Genomic DNA, 19481 nt, shown 5'->3' with positions numbered 1-19481 from the left:
CATCCTGTGGTTGGTCCACTTTTCATGCTTTGGGTTATTGTCACCAAACCTCTCCACAGCTTTATACTTTGTTCACATTCTTCTGAAGAATTCTTAATGCAATTAAAATTCATTGTTGCCTGGATGACTGCACGATTTCCATCAACCTGGGGCAGCCACAAACCATGATGCTCCCTCCACCGTGCTTCACAGCTAGAGTGAGGTTTTCATGTTGGTGTGCTGTGCTATCTTCCTCCGAACATAGCGTTCCTTATCACTCGTCTACCCACAGAACAGCGTCCCGTAGCTGCGGTGGAACATTCAGACACTTCGGTAATTTTTGTAGAGCATTTTATCCCTCACCTGATATTTGCAGGTGTATTGCTTTTACCATTGGATTGTTTTAGGGTAGCTTGTTGCGCTCTTGTTGTGATCACTGTGAAGAACTAGTGGAGAGGAGCTCTGCCAGAGAGGAGATACAGAGTTAACAGCAGTTCAGAAGAGGCATAGTATTGACAGAGAATTTGTAAAATGTAAATGTAGCTACAACACTTGTACTGTAGATGAATGGAGTCATGGAGGGCGTCTGTGGGTGGCAGGTGGCAAGCCAAAAGCTAGCAACAGGGAGAGGGTGGGCAGGCTGGTGATCAGGTGAGTCCTCCTTCTTCTTGACACGTTACAGAGAGTGGGTGATGAGCTGGAGGTTTCCACAGGCAGCTGACAAGTGTGTTTCCAAGGAGGCAAGATTTCCAAGAGAGCTGGGAGCAGGGAGAGAGACAGGATTATTACAGACAGATCATCATAAACAACAATAATAGTTACAAAAGTGACCTAAAGTTCACCATATTGGCAATGACGACCTGGCAAAGAATTGGTGCAGATATAATAATGATTAATAATCTTAAACAGGTAGGAAGGAGGAAACCAGGTAAAACTTCATCCAGGGGTGGATCCAGAGGGATCAGCCAGCCCAGGAACTCCAAGAAAATCAGGCTTTAAAGGATAACCAGCCGCACTCTGACAATAATTTCCTTCATTTGTGTACATTTTTCTTACTGTATATTTCTTATAATCTGGTCTTTAGAAAAAAAAACAAAAAACTTTTATATCACTAATCGATCTTTCAGACTTTTTCAATAATCTCACTGTGCATGCTTTTATTTATTTATCCATTTACTCATCCCACACTCAGCATTTCTCACCAGTTGTTGGAACTGAACGTCAATGACTTTGTCCATCCTCCGCTATGAGCGCGTTCTCACACATGAAAAGTAAAACCATCCGTGTGATCTTACTTTAATCAGACGATGTTTGTCTATAATTGTCACAGAGATGAAGACATGGTGAAGCATTCTCAGACCATTGTCTGTTCTTTGCTTTGATGGTTTTACAGTTCAGAATCGGATCAGAAGAAAGGTGCTGCAGAGAGAGTAAGAAAATAGGCACATAGCTCTTTAGAGAACATGCAGTGTTTTCTCTCTCTCCACGCTGTAGTCAGAGCTGGGTTAACCACAGGCAGACTTGGAGGGGGGGAGGGAAGGGTGAAGAAGGTGTCGTGAACATTCACATGAAAATTGAAACTACATTAAATGCCAGCGTGAGCAGGAGGCAGAAGCAGGCGAGCACGTACATCAAATACCTGAATTTGAGAAACTTAAGAAAATTTTGCCGCGAAACCTTTTGACGACGTGTTAGTGAGAAAGATGACAGCTTCCTATTTCAGCTATTCTGAACTCTTAAGCAACACTTTGCACTGCGCAGAAAGGAAGAGTTCAAGAGTAGGGAGATTGCAATATGTGTAGAAACGGCTAACAGTGTAAAGGAGGGAAAATACGTCAACTAACCAGCCAGCTCGACACATGTGAGTATCAGCTATTTCTATACCACTAATGTGCTTGTGTTTAATTCTCTGTCTAACATTGTCTTGAGTTTGATGTCTAGTTATTAAAAATTATTGTCCCAGAAGCCAAATCTTAGAGGAAACTTTCTTAGTTTTGTATACTTTTTTTGCTGAATTATGCACTGTTAACTACCCAGATTGTCTTTTTTACTTTGTCAGAATGGACCTTGTGTATTATCTACAGCTGATGTCCATAGATGTAGACAAAAATATGTCAATGTGTTTGTGTCCAGGGCTGTTCACAGTTCAGTTAATGGGACAACAGCCATCCCATGGAGGAGCAGCAGGAGGAAACTGTCACTGCTGGATCAGCTGAAAGGCTGCCAGGAGGCCTGGTGCCCCGGGGGAGCCTGGGACAGAGAGGGGGCTCACGCTGCTATCTGTGGGACACCTGCTGGGGTAGGAGCAGACATCACTGAATGACTCTCGCTGTTATTATGTGACATCAAGCGTCCAGTGTGTGTCAAATGAAGTCCAGATGATTGATCAAATCATTCAAGGATCTCCCTGTAAAGCTTCCCACTAACACTAAATAATGACTCTGTTTCCTAACAGGTCCTTGATCTTAGTCTTTGCCTGCTACTCAGTTTTTTTTCTTTCCCCCCGTCCTATTTGGCAGTGTGGCGATCAGAATCATTGTCCGACGGCCAAAAAATGCCCGACAGATTCACTTTCCCAATTGGACCATTACGGCATTTGCTATGACGGCCCACTTGATAGTCATATTTTATTAGAATTTGACCAGTTTAATCAACTGCTACTCAGTCGATTCAATTTTGACAACTCTTATGCAATAAAACAACTTTACATTTAATGACTTACTTTGCATTTACTTTTATACAATTTTTTTTAAAAAAAGAAATCTTAGTTCTTTATTTTTTTCTCAGTTTCCTGCCAGTGTCTCCCACTTCCCAGTGTGTCCTCTCTTCTGCTTCCTCTCCCAGTTTCGCTGCTTTCTGCGTTCCCAAGCTCGAAGTCGCGTGCATCATTTAAATTGTCTCTAGCAACCAAGCGTTTTTTGTGGGTCTAAATGTTGACATGCACACGTCACTTAAATGTAGTTCCTTCTTTTTTTTTCCTATTTGAGGTCTGATAACACAACGAACTGTTTTAAAATGCAGAAGTAGTGCTGAATAAAAGCGAGTTCATGTCAGGGAAATGACATTTCATGGTGGGTTTGGCTGCTGCACTCGCAGGGAATGTAAGTAACAAAGTAACAACGTATGTGCTTTATGTATTCATTGTTCTCGGTTATTATAAAGCGTGACATGGAGACAATTACACTGAAATGCAAAACTCTGACTGGCAGCAACAAGTCGTTGAACCGTGACAAATGTGTTATGGGGGAGGAGTGTGCTTTTTTTGTTTTGTATTTGGTGTTAAGAGACAAGTTTTCTGTGATAATGTGAAACGCAGAATGCTGTGGAGGTTGTAGTCGACTTTTGTTCAATCAGATGTTGGAAGGGAGGGTTGATTGACTCATTTCTTCTTGTTTTTATGAATGGCAAACAGTAAGATGGCTGTTATGAATCAGTGGAAGATATATTTTCCTAATTGCCGCTGTTTTTGCTGTCTTTCAGTGTGTTTCTGTGCTCAGAGTTTGGTGACTTCAAGTAAGCTTGTCAGTCTTTATTTTTGTACACACAGAGCCTGAAAACCACTTCCTCTGTACATGTTTGTAATGTGTGCTGGTCTAAAGAGCACCTTTGAATTTGGCTGTGGTGATGTAACGACTTGACAGAGCCGTTGCCTTGGATTACATGCGTTTTGCTTTACTCAAGTTAATTGTGTCTCAACTGGCCATTTTATTGTCTTTGCTTCCAAAAAAGGCGTCGTGATCGATGCGAGTCTCCGTGCAGACAAAGCAAAGCTGTGTGTATGAAAGGAGACATGAAGAAGTGAAAGGGCTTCTTGAGATATTCACACCAGAAACAGAAACACTTCACATTTTTTTCTAAAGTGGACAAATACCAGGAACAAGATTAGTCTTTTACCATCACTGACGAGGCTGGAGTCAGCAGTACAACGTTTTAGCCTCATTACTGACTGTAACTGATCCTGTTTCTTGTACATTTTTATGCCATCTAAGTTAAAATACACGAATCACGTTAGCCCGCTCGAGTTACAGCAGTGCCTGATTCAATGAGGCCTTTACAAAAGCTAGTCACAAGGCACGTTTAAAGACAGAATGAGTTTGATATGATCTGAGAGTAAGAACCTAAAAATAAATGCCCTAACTGCAAGACCCTATTCACAGTAATGCGAAAAAGAAAGTGCAGCCTCTTTCACTTCTAAGGTTTTGCATGTCAGCACATATAAAGATCATCTGCTCTTTAGAAGGTTTTCAAATTATTCAAATGCAACCTCACATGAACGACAACAAATGTCATACTGTCATTGTTTATCAGCTCTATAACATCAAGCAGAAAGTACATCCTATGATTCACTAGCTTGCAAACCCACCTTTAGCAGAAGTATTTCTTCAAACTGATGAAGTCACACAGAGATTGGGCAGTTTGACTGGGCCATTCCGATGCCTTCATTTTCTTCTTTTTCAGCCATTCTGTCGTAGATTCATTGCTGTGTTTGGGATCATTGTCCTGTTGCATGACCCACTCTGGGTCAAGCTTTAGTTGTCAGACAGATGGCCTCACATTTGACTCTAGAATACTTGCAGAGGAGTTCAGTAATGCAAAGTACCCAGTTCTCAAGCCCGAATCATCACCCTTCCTCCAGCGTGCCTGACAGCTGGTATGAGGTTTCTGTACTAAAAAGCTGTGTTTGGTTTTTGCCAAACGTGGCGATGTGCATTACAGCCAATCACCTTCACTTTGGTCTCATCTGTCCAGAGAACATTGTTCCAGAAGTCTTGTGGTTTGTTCACATCCAACTTTGCAAAATTAAGCTCTGGCTTCTCCTGGCAACTGTTCCATACAAGCCATTCAGTCCTTTTATAATCGTACTGTATCATTTAATGCTAACTGAGGTGTAGGTATTAAATGTAGCTCTTGGGTTTTCTGCAGTTTCTCTGAGCATTGCACGGTCTGACCTTCAGGTGAATTTAATAGGATGCCACACCGGAGAAGACGGGCAACTGTCATAAATGATCTCTACGTGTTAATAATCCCTATTACTGTATAATAACCCTGTACTTCTACAGTAATAAATTACCCTGAACTTACAGTCTATTTCTGCACGACATATTTCTTTGCTGCAGGTATCCCTGAGTGCCAGTTTAAGGAGTCAGCACATGGTTGAAAGCTGGGCAGGAAACTACACACATAAAACTCTTTTAGTTATCGTTATGATTATGGTTGTTCGGAAGATGGTGGCATTTTGTGTTAGCATTTGTGTTTATTTACTTTAGTCCACTCTTGTACTGCTTTATAGTTTTTCCGCCATGAGTTAAGACAGTTTAGTCGGCTCTGATGGCTAAAACAGAAGCTAGAAAAGAAACAACATCTTTGGGGTCGTGGTGTGTGCTGCTGTATCACACATGTGGTGTGAACTGTGAGTGAATAAAATGCACAGTAGAGAGCTCTCTCTTCTTGTCAGACTCAAGGGCTGCATGAAATATGAACGAGTCCTGCCACGGCCTGCGGGCCACTCTTTGAAACCCTCGGTTTTCAAGGTTTTCTTGTATAGGATTTGATTGGTTTTAATGAAGATGGATTTGCGCACTAACAGTGCTGTGGGGCTCAGTTTCAGGTTTTAGTTTTGATGCATGCGCAAAATAAAACATGAAGAATAGAATAGAACATGGTTAAAGAAAATCATGTGATGTGAGCGGTCTTAAGCCACACGGGCTCCTCACTCAGAGTTAACCGTCATCTACAGATTCATATCAGCATCTCTGAGTGGGCAAACAAACACTTATCAGCACTTAATGCATGAGCCCTTAGACATTTGCAGTGTGCATGACGCTCTGTCACGTCGAGATCAAATCAATTGACTCTTGTCACAGAAATTCTGACACATTTCTTTGTAAACCACACGCTAAAATAGTTTTTTTCTCTCTGTCTGTGTCCATCCATCACTCAGTTGTTCTCTTACTGCTGCCTGCTTACCATCTGGCCACGCCCTGTAGCCTGCCAGTGTGAACATTTAACCCTCTCGAGGCAGGCGTTGCCGATTTGCAACAGTTAAAAACTAACAACCTGATTACCCCACATACATATTTTATGATTTTCTTTTTTACTCAGAAGTACCACTGCAGGACCTGGTTGTGCATTAGCAACAAAAAGTTTAATTTGAGCCTGAGAGGATTAAAAGTAAACGTTCTCCTGCTTAACAGGTTTCTGTGACAGTTGAAATCTTTAAATGAGTCACACGTGTGTTTCCCTGCAGAGTTTCCTGGTTGTGCGGGACTCTGTGACGTCTCAGCCAAGCCTGCTGTGTGTGTCTGCCGGAGCGCAGAATGAGGAAGTCTTTGATTATAATATCAAATGCACAGGAGCAGGTAGGATCCCACCACATGCAAACATCTGTGTGTGTGTGTGTGTGTGTGTGTGTGTGTGTGTGTGTGTGTGTGTGTGCGCTCGGGCATGCATGCATGGGCTTGTGCTTGTGTGTGTGTGTCTGTGTGACCAAGCCACCAATTTCCCTGCGTCATTTTTAGTGGTTATTTTATGAGTCAGTACTTCTGGTAGTTGCACTTTCTCTTCTCAGGTTTGTGGACCTGCAGACATGGCAGTTATTGTAGATTGATGCAGATTAAAACATCAAACTCTGGTCCTATTTTATTTATTTACCAAACTTTTCCACTCACTGATCTACATGATGTATCTAAAAAAAAAAAATAAATCAAACACTAAAGGGTCATCTGACTCCTCTAGCCTGCAAACACCTTCGTCAGGCTTTATAAACCACACACTGCCAGGAAATAATCAAGCTGTAAAGCTACTGTGGAAATATGTGAAACCCTAACACTGGCTTATCTTAAGTTCCCTTTTAGTTTTTTACTGGTATAAACTTTGGTGAATTTCCAGGAAAGTATTTTTCACCAGAGCATTTCAGAATGAGACTAAAGCTGCCCACTCTTTCTGTTTCTCTCTGACAGTTTTCCAACTCTCTGAGTCTCATCTGTCTTTCTCTGACTTGACTCAGCTGGTGCTCTTCTACTCTCTGACCAGGTAAGAATCTCCTGTCTCAGCTACATAAAAAACTCCCCATGCGTGGTTATTGGTGGAACTGTGGACGTTGTGAAAGACTGTTCGAACCTGTGTTTAACCAAGTCGTGTCTGTTTATCTCTTGGATCTCTCTCCCTCTGTGTTTCAGGGATGTACTGGCTGTTTGTCTCCACATTCCTCGCTGGATCTACAGCGTAACAGACACAAACAAAGAGCGTCTTTCTCAGCTTGAACCTAGTGCGTCCGGGCCTTCCTGAGCTTTCGCCTTTCATAATCTTCAACAAAACAATACAAAACCGCAAATAAATACACTGTGTTGAGGAGCCTTGTCACTGATTTCACTGATTTCTCTGTTGCAGAAACTTGGCTTTCCACACCACCTGATCAACAGACTGATGAAATGTCCCAAAGGGAACCAAGCAGCATGATGTGCTCCATACAGGTATGTTGCTTATCTACGTGTATGTAGATTTTTGTGAGGGAGGGGGAGGGACTTAAGGGGAAATGGTGTCTTTACTTCCTTCAGTGGGTAAATCAATAGCCTGGTAATTGTCTCAGAAACAGAACATTCGTCATGCAACCAGAAGCACCACTCCAAAATAATGTTCATGTGCCCACAAGAACATTTAAATTAAGAATAATTTAACTTTCTAAAGTGGTTATATGTGTCTATTGTGTAACCAATGTTGCGTTCTATCCTGTTAACACTGTATGTATGTGTTTTTTTCACTAGCTGACGTCCACAAACGGGGCCCTGTGTATCATCAATCCCCTCTACCTCCATGAACACGGAGACGAGTGGCTGACCCACAGGCCAGCTGCCGCACAGCTGTCAAATTTCAGACGAGAGCGACGCCTCAGCACCACCCGGCAATGGGCAGGCGCAGGGTTACAAAGTAAACGAGCCATCTCTTTGGAGCAAGAAACCCCTGCTCCCAATACAGAGAGCTCAGGTCAGTGCACCAACTTCAGATGGCCATTTCACCCAATATAAAAAAAGCTTTCTCAGTTCTGAACATGTTAGACAGTGTAGTTTCATTTCCCCTCACAGTTTTGAAAAACAATGCTTCTATCTATCCAGATCAGGAGATGCGTTGAACTTAAAGTTTCTCTCCTTGCACTGTTTAAACCCCTAAAAACCTTTTCTTCCCCTCATAAAAAATAAGCCTACCAATAAACTTGTAACTGTGTTTTCCATACATTTTGTACACGGACAAAGACATGCAGTTCTGGTCAGTTCTGCTGAAGTGTGTGAGGGGCAAAAACACAGTTAGGAGTTTCTAAATCAGGAAGTCCTGGGCCACAGAGAGTATGCTGTTCCTGCGGGTCAGGGGGAGAAAAAAATCCACTGTGTCTGGTGCAAACAGGAAGTGGCTTTGTGCAAGCTTTTAAAACTAAATGAAAATATCACCACAAAAAGCATTCATGTGGGTTAGCACTTATTAAAATACTTTAATCATCGTCAGCTGTTCTGTCGTCTTGCTCCACACTTGCACAAATATTTGGCTTGACCACACTGTTACCTCTGACAAGTTAGCCCTGCGTAGCAAGTGGACAAAACTAATTCCTATGGTTGTTTTTGAGACTGTCAGAGGTACATCATATTTCAGAAATAGTTAAAATGCCAGTCCTGTCTCTCTGTTTACGTCACTTATGATATCAGTAAGTGGGATCAGTTAAATTCATTGCAAAAATCTGTGATGTTATTCAGGTTTAATCAGAGCCTGTTCCGCTGATTCAGCACCAACTGAGCAAACACCAGCAGGGGTGGTCCTCCGGCGGCCCAGTCGGGATTTAGTAATCGCCCAGCCTCAGAGAGTGAGCACGGGAAGCCTACCTTCATCCACTTCCTCCACCCCCAGAAATGGAACACCTGAGTTGCAGCGCCACAGCAGCCCCGTGCCTCAGTCTCCTCACAGGGTGTCCTGGATTGAGGATGGCGTCTGGCTGCCTCCACCCAGGCCTTCTTCCTCGCTCCAGCCTCCATCACTCGAGCTTGACTCGCTTTCAATCAGCAGCATAGAGGAAGAGATGGAGCCCCAGATGCTAAGCTCGTCACATCACCACGCTTCAGCACACCGTTTGGCTGATAAGGTCCTACATCGCCTCTCTGCCGTGGGCCAGGCGCTGGGTGGGCTGGTAAGCCAGAGAAAAAGACTGTCCAATCGTGTGCAAGAGCTGAGTGAGAAGAAAGGTGCTGCATTCGCAGAGGCTGTGAAGGGATTTGTGGAGATGACATCGAAGCGAGGGACTGATTCTAGCGGTGTCACAGGGTCGGAGTTCTTACAGGAAGTGAGATTATCACTCACATCACTGAGGGAGACACTGCTGGATTATGCAGACATCCAGATGTTACTGGAAAGCATAACTGACTTAAACGACTCAGAGATTGGTGAGTGGGCTGTGACATAACACAGAAATGATTTTAGGTTTTTGTTGTCAGCATAAATGACAGAATATATATTTTGCATTCTTAAAACCTTGTGGTTGAACGCTTAGTGCTCCAATAATTATCCCTCTGCTACCTTTTATCCTGGTGTAGACACCTTGGTGGAGCTCTCCATCCACAAAGTGGCTCTGAAGCCTGTCTCCAGCCACCTCTACTCCTGCATAGAAACCTCCCGAACCAATGATGGCACCTTCGAGCGTCTCCAGAGCAACCTGCGCTTGCTGGAAAAGAACGAGGTGACTGAACTAGGAGGTTCAGCAGGAGTCGGAGTTCCTGACTCCGTCACGCTAGATCGTATCCAGCAGAAATGGAATAATATGCACGATGTCTACTCCCCAAACAAGAAAGTGGAGATCATGCTCAAAGTCTGCAAGAGCATCTATCACAGCATGAGTGCCAATGCTAGCTCAGGTAGCCTGGCAGTGTTTCGTAAATACCACTCTTCTACTTTGAGTCACTTGGTTGTTATATCCACTTAAAGTCATGTTTTCCTCACAGCAGGTAAAGTGTATGGAGCAGATGATTTCCTGCCCTGCCTGACGTGGGTGCTGCTCCGTAGCAACCTGGTCACCTTGCAGGTAGACACAGATTACATGATGGAACTGCTGGATCCCACACAGCTACAAGGAGAGGGTAAGCCAGTTATAATTCAAGGACAATGTAGAGGAAGTGTGATGCTCCATTTCAGTAAATCATGTTTGAAACTAAATAGAAGTTTTTCTGACTTTACTCAGAAACTTAGTAAGTGACTTGCTAACACACTCTGACAGTAATGCCTATGTTTTGCCTGGTCAACAACTATCTGGAAATCATTAGTTGTGAGAGGAAAGTGCGTATTCCCCGACTGGTTGTGAGTGGATGCTGGAAGTTGCTAGGATGAATTGGTCGAAGGGACCTGAAATTTCCCTGGGATTGCTTTGGTGGCTAGCAGATTGCTGCAGTCACCAGTAGTTTACATGTGTGTTTACTCCTCGATAAATGTAAATAAACTGTGCAACGTAAGAAACTGGGCTAAAATGTGTGCAAATGTTTGCACACAAGTCAGCATTTTTCATGGAACTCTAACAATCTGCTAGTAAGCACCATAAACTTCCAGCGACTACTTGCAAGCTGGTCTTTGGCTTTGCACGTTTTTCCCTAATGATGGCTGCTCACTGGTCTCCAGGCCCACGTGACTAAGGGCTTATTCTTTTAAGTAAAGCCTATTTTATAGTCCTGCAAATGTGTTCATCTGCATACCGGTTTAAATTTTGATGGAGGAGTGGCTCTTGTGCAGTCCTCCAAGATCCTGACTGCACATGGCTGGATGTACATGAACTTAAAAAGTATGGCCTTTTAAAGTCTAAAGATGACACCATAGAGGGCCTTCTTCTTGCACTACTAATATGGCATTGCACACTTAAAATAATCCTTACGTTTTCTTAATTTTGTCCTTGGTGCAGCCCTTTAGTTTTTCAGCTGTCTGAAAAAAAACAGTTTTAGCTCCTGTTCCCCTTTGTTTAAGTGATCTTTCTTTTAATTGGCTGCCCCTCGCACACAGGAAACAGCAAGTGGGTGGTGTTTCTGTTCTCGCTCTTTAGTGTACTCCCAAGAGCTAAGCTTTGGGTTTAATCAGTCCCCCCTACACGTATGGAACTTTATGATGACACTTTGTAGTTGTAGTTTTGTAGTTTCCCCCCTGCTTATAGGTTGTCTCACTCAATGTCACCTTTTTCTATATCCCTATATCAACAGGTGGCTACTACCTTACAACTCTATATGCATCTCTCTACTACATCAGCAGTTTCCGCCCACGACTGGCTGCCCGTCAGCTCAGTGTGGAAGCCCAGCAGTCTCTCAATCAGTGGCATCGCAGACGCACACTGCACTGTAACCAGTCGCGTCGCAGCAAACACAGACGGACTATTCGGAGGCAGGTTTGTCGGGACGGGAGTAAAGATGAAAGCAAAAAGGAAAATGCATCTGTTAGTATGGAGGGGTCACAGGAACAGGAAGAACACAACACAGAGGCTCTGCAGACACTGAGCGAGGAGACAGGGAGGGAACAAGGAGCCAATGACCAATCACAGCCTACTAGTCCAACTTCAGACTCTCAACCTGTGACACAGGAAGAGGAAACAGCAAGCAAACAGGAAGATAGCCAGACTTCTGGTGAAGGAAAAGAGGAGGACCACAGAGCATTATAATGAGATGCACGTCGTCAGGAGAAGGTCAAAGACCCTCAAAATGTTCTTACTGGTCAAAGCTATTTTACACCTGTTGAAATTCTTGCAAAGAGGTAAATGAAGCTTTTAACATGTGTCACTAATACCATGGTGTCAGTTAAGGTGAACGTGTGCCTGACTCAGCCTGAGGATTGGGACTCCTCTTGGGTCTCATTATAAAGCTGGAGGGTCACAAGTTGAGAGGATGAATGAGATACTAAAGTGACATTTCTTAAATTCAAGCTGTTTTCTTCTAAAGTGTAACAAGGGGTGTCACACATGGATACCGCTCTCTTGTCACACTCCAAAAAGATTCAAAGCACTGGTCTAAATGACAACAAGTTTAATGTCACAAGTGAGCTGTAAAGACAACACTTGTTACTAGAGACTTGCTTAATGGGAGCTTATTTGGCCACCACGGTCAGTGTAAATGTGTGGCATAGATCAGTGTTCCCCCTCATACTCCGGGGGGTTAAATCTAGTAATTGATCACATTGATCAATTAACAGTATATATTAAACATAAGCGATGTATTTGATACAGTTGCTTTATCACATTTCCTAAACCCCCCTGACCAGGAAGTGGTTGCATTTTGTAAGATGTGCCCTGGGTTGGAATCCTTCATGCTGATTAATTTAAACTTGTATCATTCGACATTTCTAAATGTGGTCATATTAAAGCAGTAACTTGCCAAAAGAGTGAAGTCATTAAGGTCTAAAAAAGTCTGCTTAGGTTGTACAGTTTATTCTGCTCTTTTTAGCACCACCTACAACAGAGGGCTATTTTCAGGTAAATGCAGTCCCACTTTGTGTTGCTCATAGAGTATATTATTATTATTATTATTATTATTATTATTATTATTATTATTATTATTGCAGAAGCTTGCTCCAGGATGAAATGCTAAAATCTACTTGGACAGTGTTGCTAACTCTATTAATTTTGTTAATAGCGTTAAATGGTGTTAGCAGTAACATTTTGACAATGCCATGGGCATGTCTTTTCCTTTCGTCCTAAAGTGGCAATAAAATAAACTAATCAATAAGTAAAACTGAATCATTTGATCTTCTCAATTCTGTCTCAGGCTCTTTTCTAACAGCATTTTGCTGCAAAGGCATGTGCTATGTTGTTTCTGGTCTCCACAGTAATGCACAAACACTTTAAATCCACAGACTCCCCACAAAAAGCAATTACAGTAGCACCATTATCACTTATCTCTACACTACAGTAAAGTTCATCTGCAGTTTGGGTCACTAGAGGGCAGCATTCAACCTTCTCAGTTATGAACAGCTTTTAGCCCCTTGATTGGTGGGTGGCTTTGGAGCTTTCTTGAAGAGGAAGCTGAAACTAAACTAAGCTACATAAGTTAAAATCACTGTGCTACTATTACTAGTACTAGTGATAGTGTTCCTCTTTTGGCACAGTATAATATTTAGCAGAAGCAGAAGCTATAGCACCAAACAGGTAAGTAAGGAATAAATCATTGGTCATGAGACAAAGCTGAAAATGCAAACCAAATTTGCATATATGTAAGGGAGATGGCATGTCTGTAAAAGTTGCAGTTGAAGTGATAATGAAAAGATACTTGCAAGTCACATTTGAAGAGGTTCTTGAAAGGAGAGTTGAAAGGAGGTACGTTAGGCTAGTCATTGACATTAAATGTGTAAGTCAAGTTAAAGCACCTGTAAAAACAGAGTGACAGGTGGAGGTTCAGCACTGGGCACGGGGGGTTGGGGGTAAACTGTCAGCTAATGCTAACTTGGTTTGCAAGGGGCATCAATAGACAGGATTAATGCATTACACAGAAACCGCTCGTGAGTAAGAGGTATACACATAAGATACTAGAACCAAATTTACCAAATTTGCGTCATTGCTGTTAAAGCAGTGACACAAACTGAAGCCAATTCATTTGTTAAACTGTTGCACTGAAAAGTGCAAAGATTTTATTGACTTAAATAAGTTGAGGTGAACCCAGTCAGGAAGTGGCCACAGGCCTAATATCGCACAATTTTTAGTAAGTAAGTTAGAGCCTCTACAGTCTACTTCTAAAAAGCAGATTCTGAAACCCATACAGCTGAAAGCACGTTAAATCTGGTGTATTAAAGTTTGGCATTTCACATGGCAGTTTGTTCACTTTTGGAGCCACCCTCAAGTGGTCATTCAAAAATCTAGTTTTTGGTACATCAGCTATTTTTTAGTCTTCGGGGTTGTCAATTGGTTAAGACTTTAAGAAGTGGCTATTAATAAACTAAAAATTAAGGCTGAAGCATCTCACTTAAACTAGACTTAGTGGAAAAAATAGCACAGTTAAAAATTAAAATAAAAGGAGTCATAAATAGGCCTCGGCTCCTAGGAGTTTCCCATGATTTCTTCTTCGCTCATCTTCTTTTGCTTTCTATGTTTATACACCACTCTGTATTTAATCATTAGTTATTATTAAACTCTGGCTTTTTCTCCCATAGCTTACCTTTCATCCTGTCTTCCTCTGCTCTCTTCTTGTTCCCCTTACCACGAACTGGTTGCGGCTGATGGCTGCACCTCCCTGAGCCTGAGTCTCCCGCAAGTTTGTTCCTGTTAAAAGGAAGTTTTTCTTTCCCACTGTCGCTTGCTTATAGGGGGTCATGTGATGGTTGTGGTTTCTTTCAGTTATTCTAGGAACTTTACAATATAAAGTGCTTTGAATTGATGCTGTATAAATCAAACTTAATAAAAATGCTAAATCAAAAAAAAAGGTGGAAAGGACAGTTGAATTCTTGTAAGAACTGAAGTAGAATTTAAATTCATTATTGTAATTTAATCTACAGTCTGTAGTTATTGTTCTTGTACATTTTCCTATGATTCATAATACATTTATGCTATTACATTGCTATTTTTGTTGTTATAATATAATTAACAGCTTGTAAATCCAAATGTTACCACAATACTTAATAAATGCACATACATTGAGCGTGCACACATGTGAATAGTTATGCAGAGGGCCTCTCATGTAAATGTACACACACAGCTCCATGTACATGCACATATGGAACCGTCTCATCGCTGCATTCTAAATGACCGAGCCAATCAAATTTGCCTAATGAGACATCTGGCATTCTGCCTGCATGTGGATGGCAAGCCCAGAAACAGCTGGGCGTTCACACACACACACACACACACACACACACACACACACACACACACACACACACACACACACACACACACACACACACACAAGAAATGCTGCGATACACACTGAATCACATTTGTAGTGATTCTCTATATCACACACACGTGCATACATACACGTACACACATGGTGGGCAATATTTTAAGAAGTGGTGAAGATAGAGTTGTGGTCCAAACCATACATGGCCAGTACGTGTCATTCTCCCACACATAGTCCTTTCACATATGTGATATATTATGCATACATGAGTGTGTGTAACTCACTCACCACTGCCATAAATTAGATATATGGCAGTGGCAGAGGTGGTGGTGGTGGTGGTGGTGGTGTGTGTGTGTGTGTGTGTGAAATGAAGAGCGTAAGGCAGGGATGTGGGAGGGGGCACAGATGGCTGTGGCCTGAGGCGTTTGAGATACTGCAGCTAAACACGGAAACTGCAACACACACACACACACACACACACACACACTCACATGCTCACATATAAAGAAACAAGGATGGGAAAACAAAGTTTGATTTATTAATGTTCCCTCAAATATCTGCATTATATATTACTTAACACAACTACATAGTAACTCAGTTAATCAGTTAAATATTGTAGTTTTTCTTCACTATATTAACACGATAGTAGTACAGTAAGTTGATTTAATGTGATACATTACATAGACAGGGAGTGCAGACAGTAAATAAAAATCATTCACCGTCTTACCCCAGCTGGTCGCAGCAGATGGCCGCCCCTCCCTGAGTCTGGTTCTGCTGGAGGTTCTTTCTTGTCAAAAGGGGAGTTCTTCCTTCCCACTGTTGCCAAAGTGCTCGCTCATAGGGGGTCATATGATTGTTGGGATTTGCTCCGTCTACCTTGCAGTATAAAGCGCCTGGAGGTGACTGTTGCTGGGATTTGGTGCTGTATAAATAAAATTGAATTGAATTATTAATAAAGATATACTTCTTTCCCCCTCCTTTGCTTTTCAGAACTCCCACAGTGCACCTTGTAATGTGTCACTTTGAGCAAAGCGATCCCGTTGAACAGCAGAGCATCTTTACTGCCGTGCTCTTCCTTGTCCTCACATGTCACTTGTCCCTCTATGATGCGCGTGAGGGTCCTTTGTCTTTACTGCAGCCTCTGACTGACCATCACCGTACAACAGCTTTCCTCTGTCACAGCTCATTCACACGCCCACAATAAAACTTTCTCCTTTTCTCTTTTTAACCCTCGTGGAGATTTTACATTCCCTCCTTGTCATTCAGTCTCCCCCCCCCACCCCCTGCATTCCTCCATTCCTTTCTCTTTCTCTACCCCTCTCTCTCTGTCTCTCCCTCCCCCTCCCCATCTCTCCTACTTGTCTGAACTCTGACAGGTGTGTAATTGAATGATTAATGACCACCACAGTAACCCTCCTCCTCCTCTCTCTCTCTCTTTCTCTCTCCTGCTCAACCACATAGACTTTATATTAAAATGGAACTGTGCAATGTTTATGCACACACACACACACACACACACACACACACACACACACACACATTTATGCACACAGGTGTGCACATTTCCACACGTGTTCATTTTGCTTCAATAACCTGAATGGTAAAATTCAAGAAGATGAGTCTTGAAATGATGGAGATGTAAGGAGTGTAGTGATATGTATATGAAGGGCCAACACTGCACCAGTGCTGCAATAAAAATCGGAATAGCTTGATCTTATGTGAATTTAATAAATAAATAATAAATGTTTCCCACAAAGTGAGCTTTAATGCATTAAGAAAATAAAAGTAAAAATCTGATTTGTGACGCTGTATGGCTCAAATCCACTGTAATGCCAAACTACACACCTCTACGGGCTACAGCAGATTTTCTGTCAATAAGTCCCGTGCACTGACAGGTGTGATTATTTGTGGTTATTATTATTAATATTATTATCGGATGCTGAGGGGTAAAATTCATGATAATGTGTCTGGGTTTTTTTGTACAGATTATAAAAACATTTGAAAACCAATCAGCTGTTTCAAAGGTCAGAGGAGTGAATATCGATATTACAGACTTTTTCTTGTTTAAACACACATGTTTATACACTTAGGTTATATGGATTGAGAATGTAAAGGCCTCAGGCTTAAACTTCAGTGGTAAGGAGACATTTCTTTGCATTTCTTCATCTTTTCCCATGTTGATGCTGGAGGTTCTCAAATATTTAAAACCACGCCCTTCACTCTGTGATATTCTAAATGTCAGATACGGCACCATCAAGATGTTATTTTTCATAGACAAACCATATTCATTCATTCATTCATTCCCCTGGCTATCCACATCCCCTGGAGAGACTCTGTGCTTCACCAGGGAGAGACATTTTATATAAAATTATATAAAATGTCTCATTGAAAAACTTCCTGTTATCCCCTTTTGACTTTTGTGCCCTCCTTCTTTTGGTCTGACTAAACATTGACAGTGTGATGGACAGTGTGTTTGCTGTAGGCTTTAGTATCTACTTTGGTGCAGAGCTCAGTTTCAAAACCAGTATAAAAAATAATGGTACGTTTTCACAGATCATACTGACACAAAAGTTGCTGAACTATTTGCATGACAGTGTTGTGAAAAAAAGGGATTACCAGGCAAACAGGGCTGCATGGGGGGGTGGGAGGGATTAGAGAGTAAAAGTGAGGGGCCCGTCCTGACCAGCATGGCTGAGGAGCGAGTGCATGAAGGGACAAAGAGAAACGAAAAGTGGAGGAGTGCTGAGGTCAGGACCTGCGTGCTAAGGGAGAACGACCATTTCCTGTTGACCCCTGTCTGAACTCTGGCCTCTGACCTCCCCTGCAAGTCCCCATCCTCCTGCAGGCCAAATGGGGGTAGGGCGAGGATGGGGTATTACGTGTTTGTTGTGTCCTTTGGGTGCTGTGAGTGGATGTTAGGCCGCAAACGGTGTAATTATGTGTGGATGTTTGGGGCCTAAAGCAGAAGAGAGGTGAAGGTTATGAATAGGATTGGTGTCTACCAGGCTTTAAGGGGGGAAAGTGAGGCGAAAGGCTGCACGAGTTTTAAGTGTTTGTGCTTGTTGAGATATTTCTAAATATATGGCATAAACAGACAGGAAAGAAGAATGTGAGCTCTTGTCTGCGCTATAAAACATTTAAGAATTCCGACTCCTTTTTCCTCCCTGTGATAATCCAGCCTGCGTGACAGATCACTGCAGCTGCAGCCTCAGGCCTCCGTCAGATAAACAGATAGTCAGAGGACACCGACGTGACTTATGAGTGGAAAATAGAGAAAGATCGCACCATTTTTCAAAAAATGGTTCTTAGAAAAGTGAGCGGCTGCGATGTTTGTTATGAATGTTTGAATGTCTCAGGAGTTCCACATTTTCTAAGTGGAATGGATTGTTGTAAATCACACGAGCTGTTTTTATTTCTCGGTGCTGTTTTGCATTAGCTTTGCTGTCCCATTGCCATGTGTGTATATATCTACGAATAAGAGAAAAGGTTTATAGTTGAGGAAAATAGATGCATTTAAGGAACTCCAAACTTGTAAATGACTGTTTCTGCAAAACGAGCCGTGTGTTTACTCATAAGTGGCTGTTTTCATCAAAAAGCCTGCACTCTGAATGTATGGCTCTTTACAGCATACGATAGAAATGCAATGCAAAGCTGAGTTCATAATTTGACATTCGTCTGGGTTATCCTTTATGTACATCAGATGTATTATCACTCAGCTTTTGCACAAGCTTGTGTATGTGCCGAATAAAACCAGATGCACACATTTCTCCGTTTTTTATTCACATCACCTCAGTAGATGTGAAATGGAGCATTCATAAAGTATTAAAAGTTTGAGCTTCCAGCTTCAATTTAAGGAGTTTAAAAACACTATTTTATTTGCAGTTGAAGAATTTCATTTTAAGATCATTTGATTTAACCACTGTCTCATTTAAATCTAAAAAACACACGCAGTTTACGACACGTTTACGGTAGGTTTGAGTGCCAGATCATTTTTAAGGGGGTGACCAGGTTGAGAACACTCACAGACAATGAGATGAAAATCAGCTGACATCAGTATCATGTCATATCATCGATACCTTTCAATGTGTCCAGCTGGTAGCTCTTTAGGGTGCTTTCTGCTTCATTTACGGTACTGTGGTTGTGTCCATTTGCTTATGTATTTGCTTACAGAGAGGGATTCTCAACCAATGTAATGCAATGCTTTGCAATCCACTCCCCAATACCTGCTTCTCCTTTCATGCTGCATGACTTAATCAGTGTTAGGCCTGTTGTTATTGCTCAGCGATGTGTTGCTCTCCCCTTCTCAAGAGTGGAGAGATCCCAGAACAGATTCATGCCAGAATATGAATCACTGCAGATGGAAATAACCGTCTTCTTTTGACTACAGTGGCTTGACTGAACTGATGTCTTCTAATTTTTCTGGGAAACACATTGCTTCAGGACAAATATGAATTTTCTGATCATGATTCCTACAATTTGCTTATGCAGACATTACGACCATGTAGAAGTACACGATGAGCTTTTAGATAAAGGAACACTTGCAAAAGTTAATTTTAACCTGCTAATAAATACCATAAGCTTAGAAATATGGTATCTAACCAGATTCTTACTCTGGATGGCATTACCTTGGCCTCCAGTAACGCTGTGAGGAACCTTGGAGTCATTTTTGACCAG

At 42.0% G+C, this 19481-nt stretch overlaps 1 protein-coding gene across 1 annotated transcript; it reads left to right on the top strand.

The window, feature by feature from the left end:
- Positions 1-1417: 1417 nt before the first annotated feature.
- Positions 1418-12675, top strand: rinl (Ras and Rab interactor-like). The gene is made up of 11 exons (XM_087851483.1): positions 1418-1840; positions 2113-2278; positions 6227-6338; positions 6939-7011; positions 7158-7246; positions 7369-7451; positions 7743-7962; positions 8721-9401; positions 9552-9869; positions 9957-10091; positions 11193-12675. Coding segments are annotated over exons 1-11 (2331 nt in total). The 5' UTR covers positions 1418-1838; the 3' UTR covers positions 11645-12675.
- The last annotated feature ends 6806 nt before the right edge of the window (positions 12676-19481 follow it).

Source organism: Neolamprologus brichardi, chromosome 14, assembly GCF_056152115.1.
Source record: "Neolamprologus brichardi isolate AB-2024 chromosome 14, ASM5615211v1, whole genome shotgun sequence".
Classification (NCBI taxonomy): Eukaryota; Metazoa; Chordata; class Actinopteri; order Cichliformes; family Cichlidae; genus Neolamprologus; species Neolamprologus brichardi.
Note: the sequence above shows the minus strand (reverse complement) of the source record. Positions and strands in the feature narration are given on the sequence as shown.

Excerpts from the sequence above, each read along its gene's own strand:
- rinl (XM_087851483.1), top strand. Across the intron at positions 7,012-7,157 it reads CTCTTCTACTCTCTGACCAG|GGATGTACTGGCTGTTTGTC; the intron begins GTAAGAATCTCC and ends TCTGTGTTTCAG. Across the intron at positions 9,870-9,956 it reads GAGTGCCAATGCTAGCTCAG|CAGGTAAAGTGTATGGAGCA; the intron begins GTAGCCTGGCAG and ends TTTTCCTCACAG.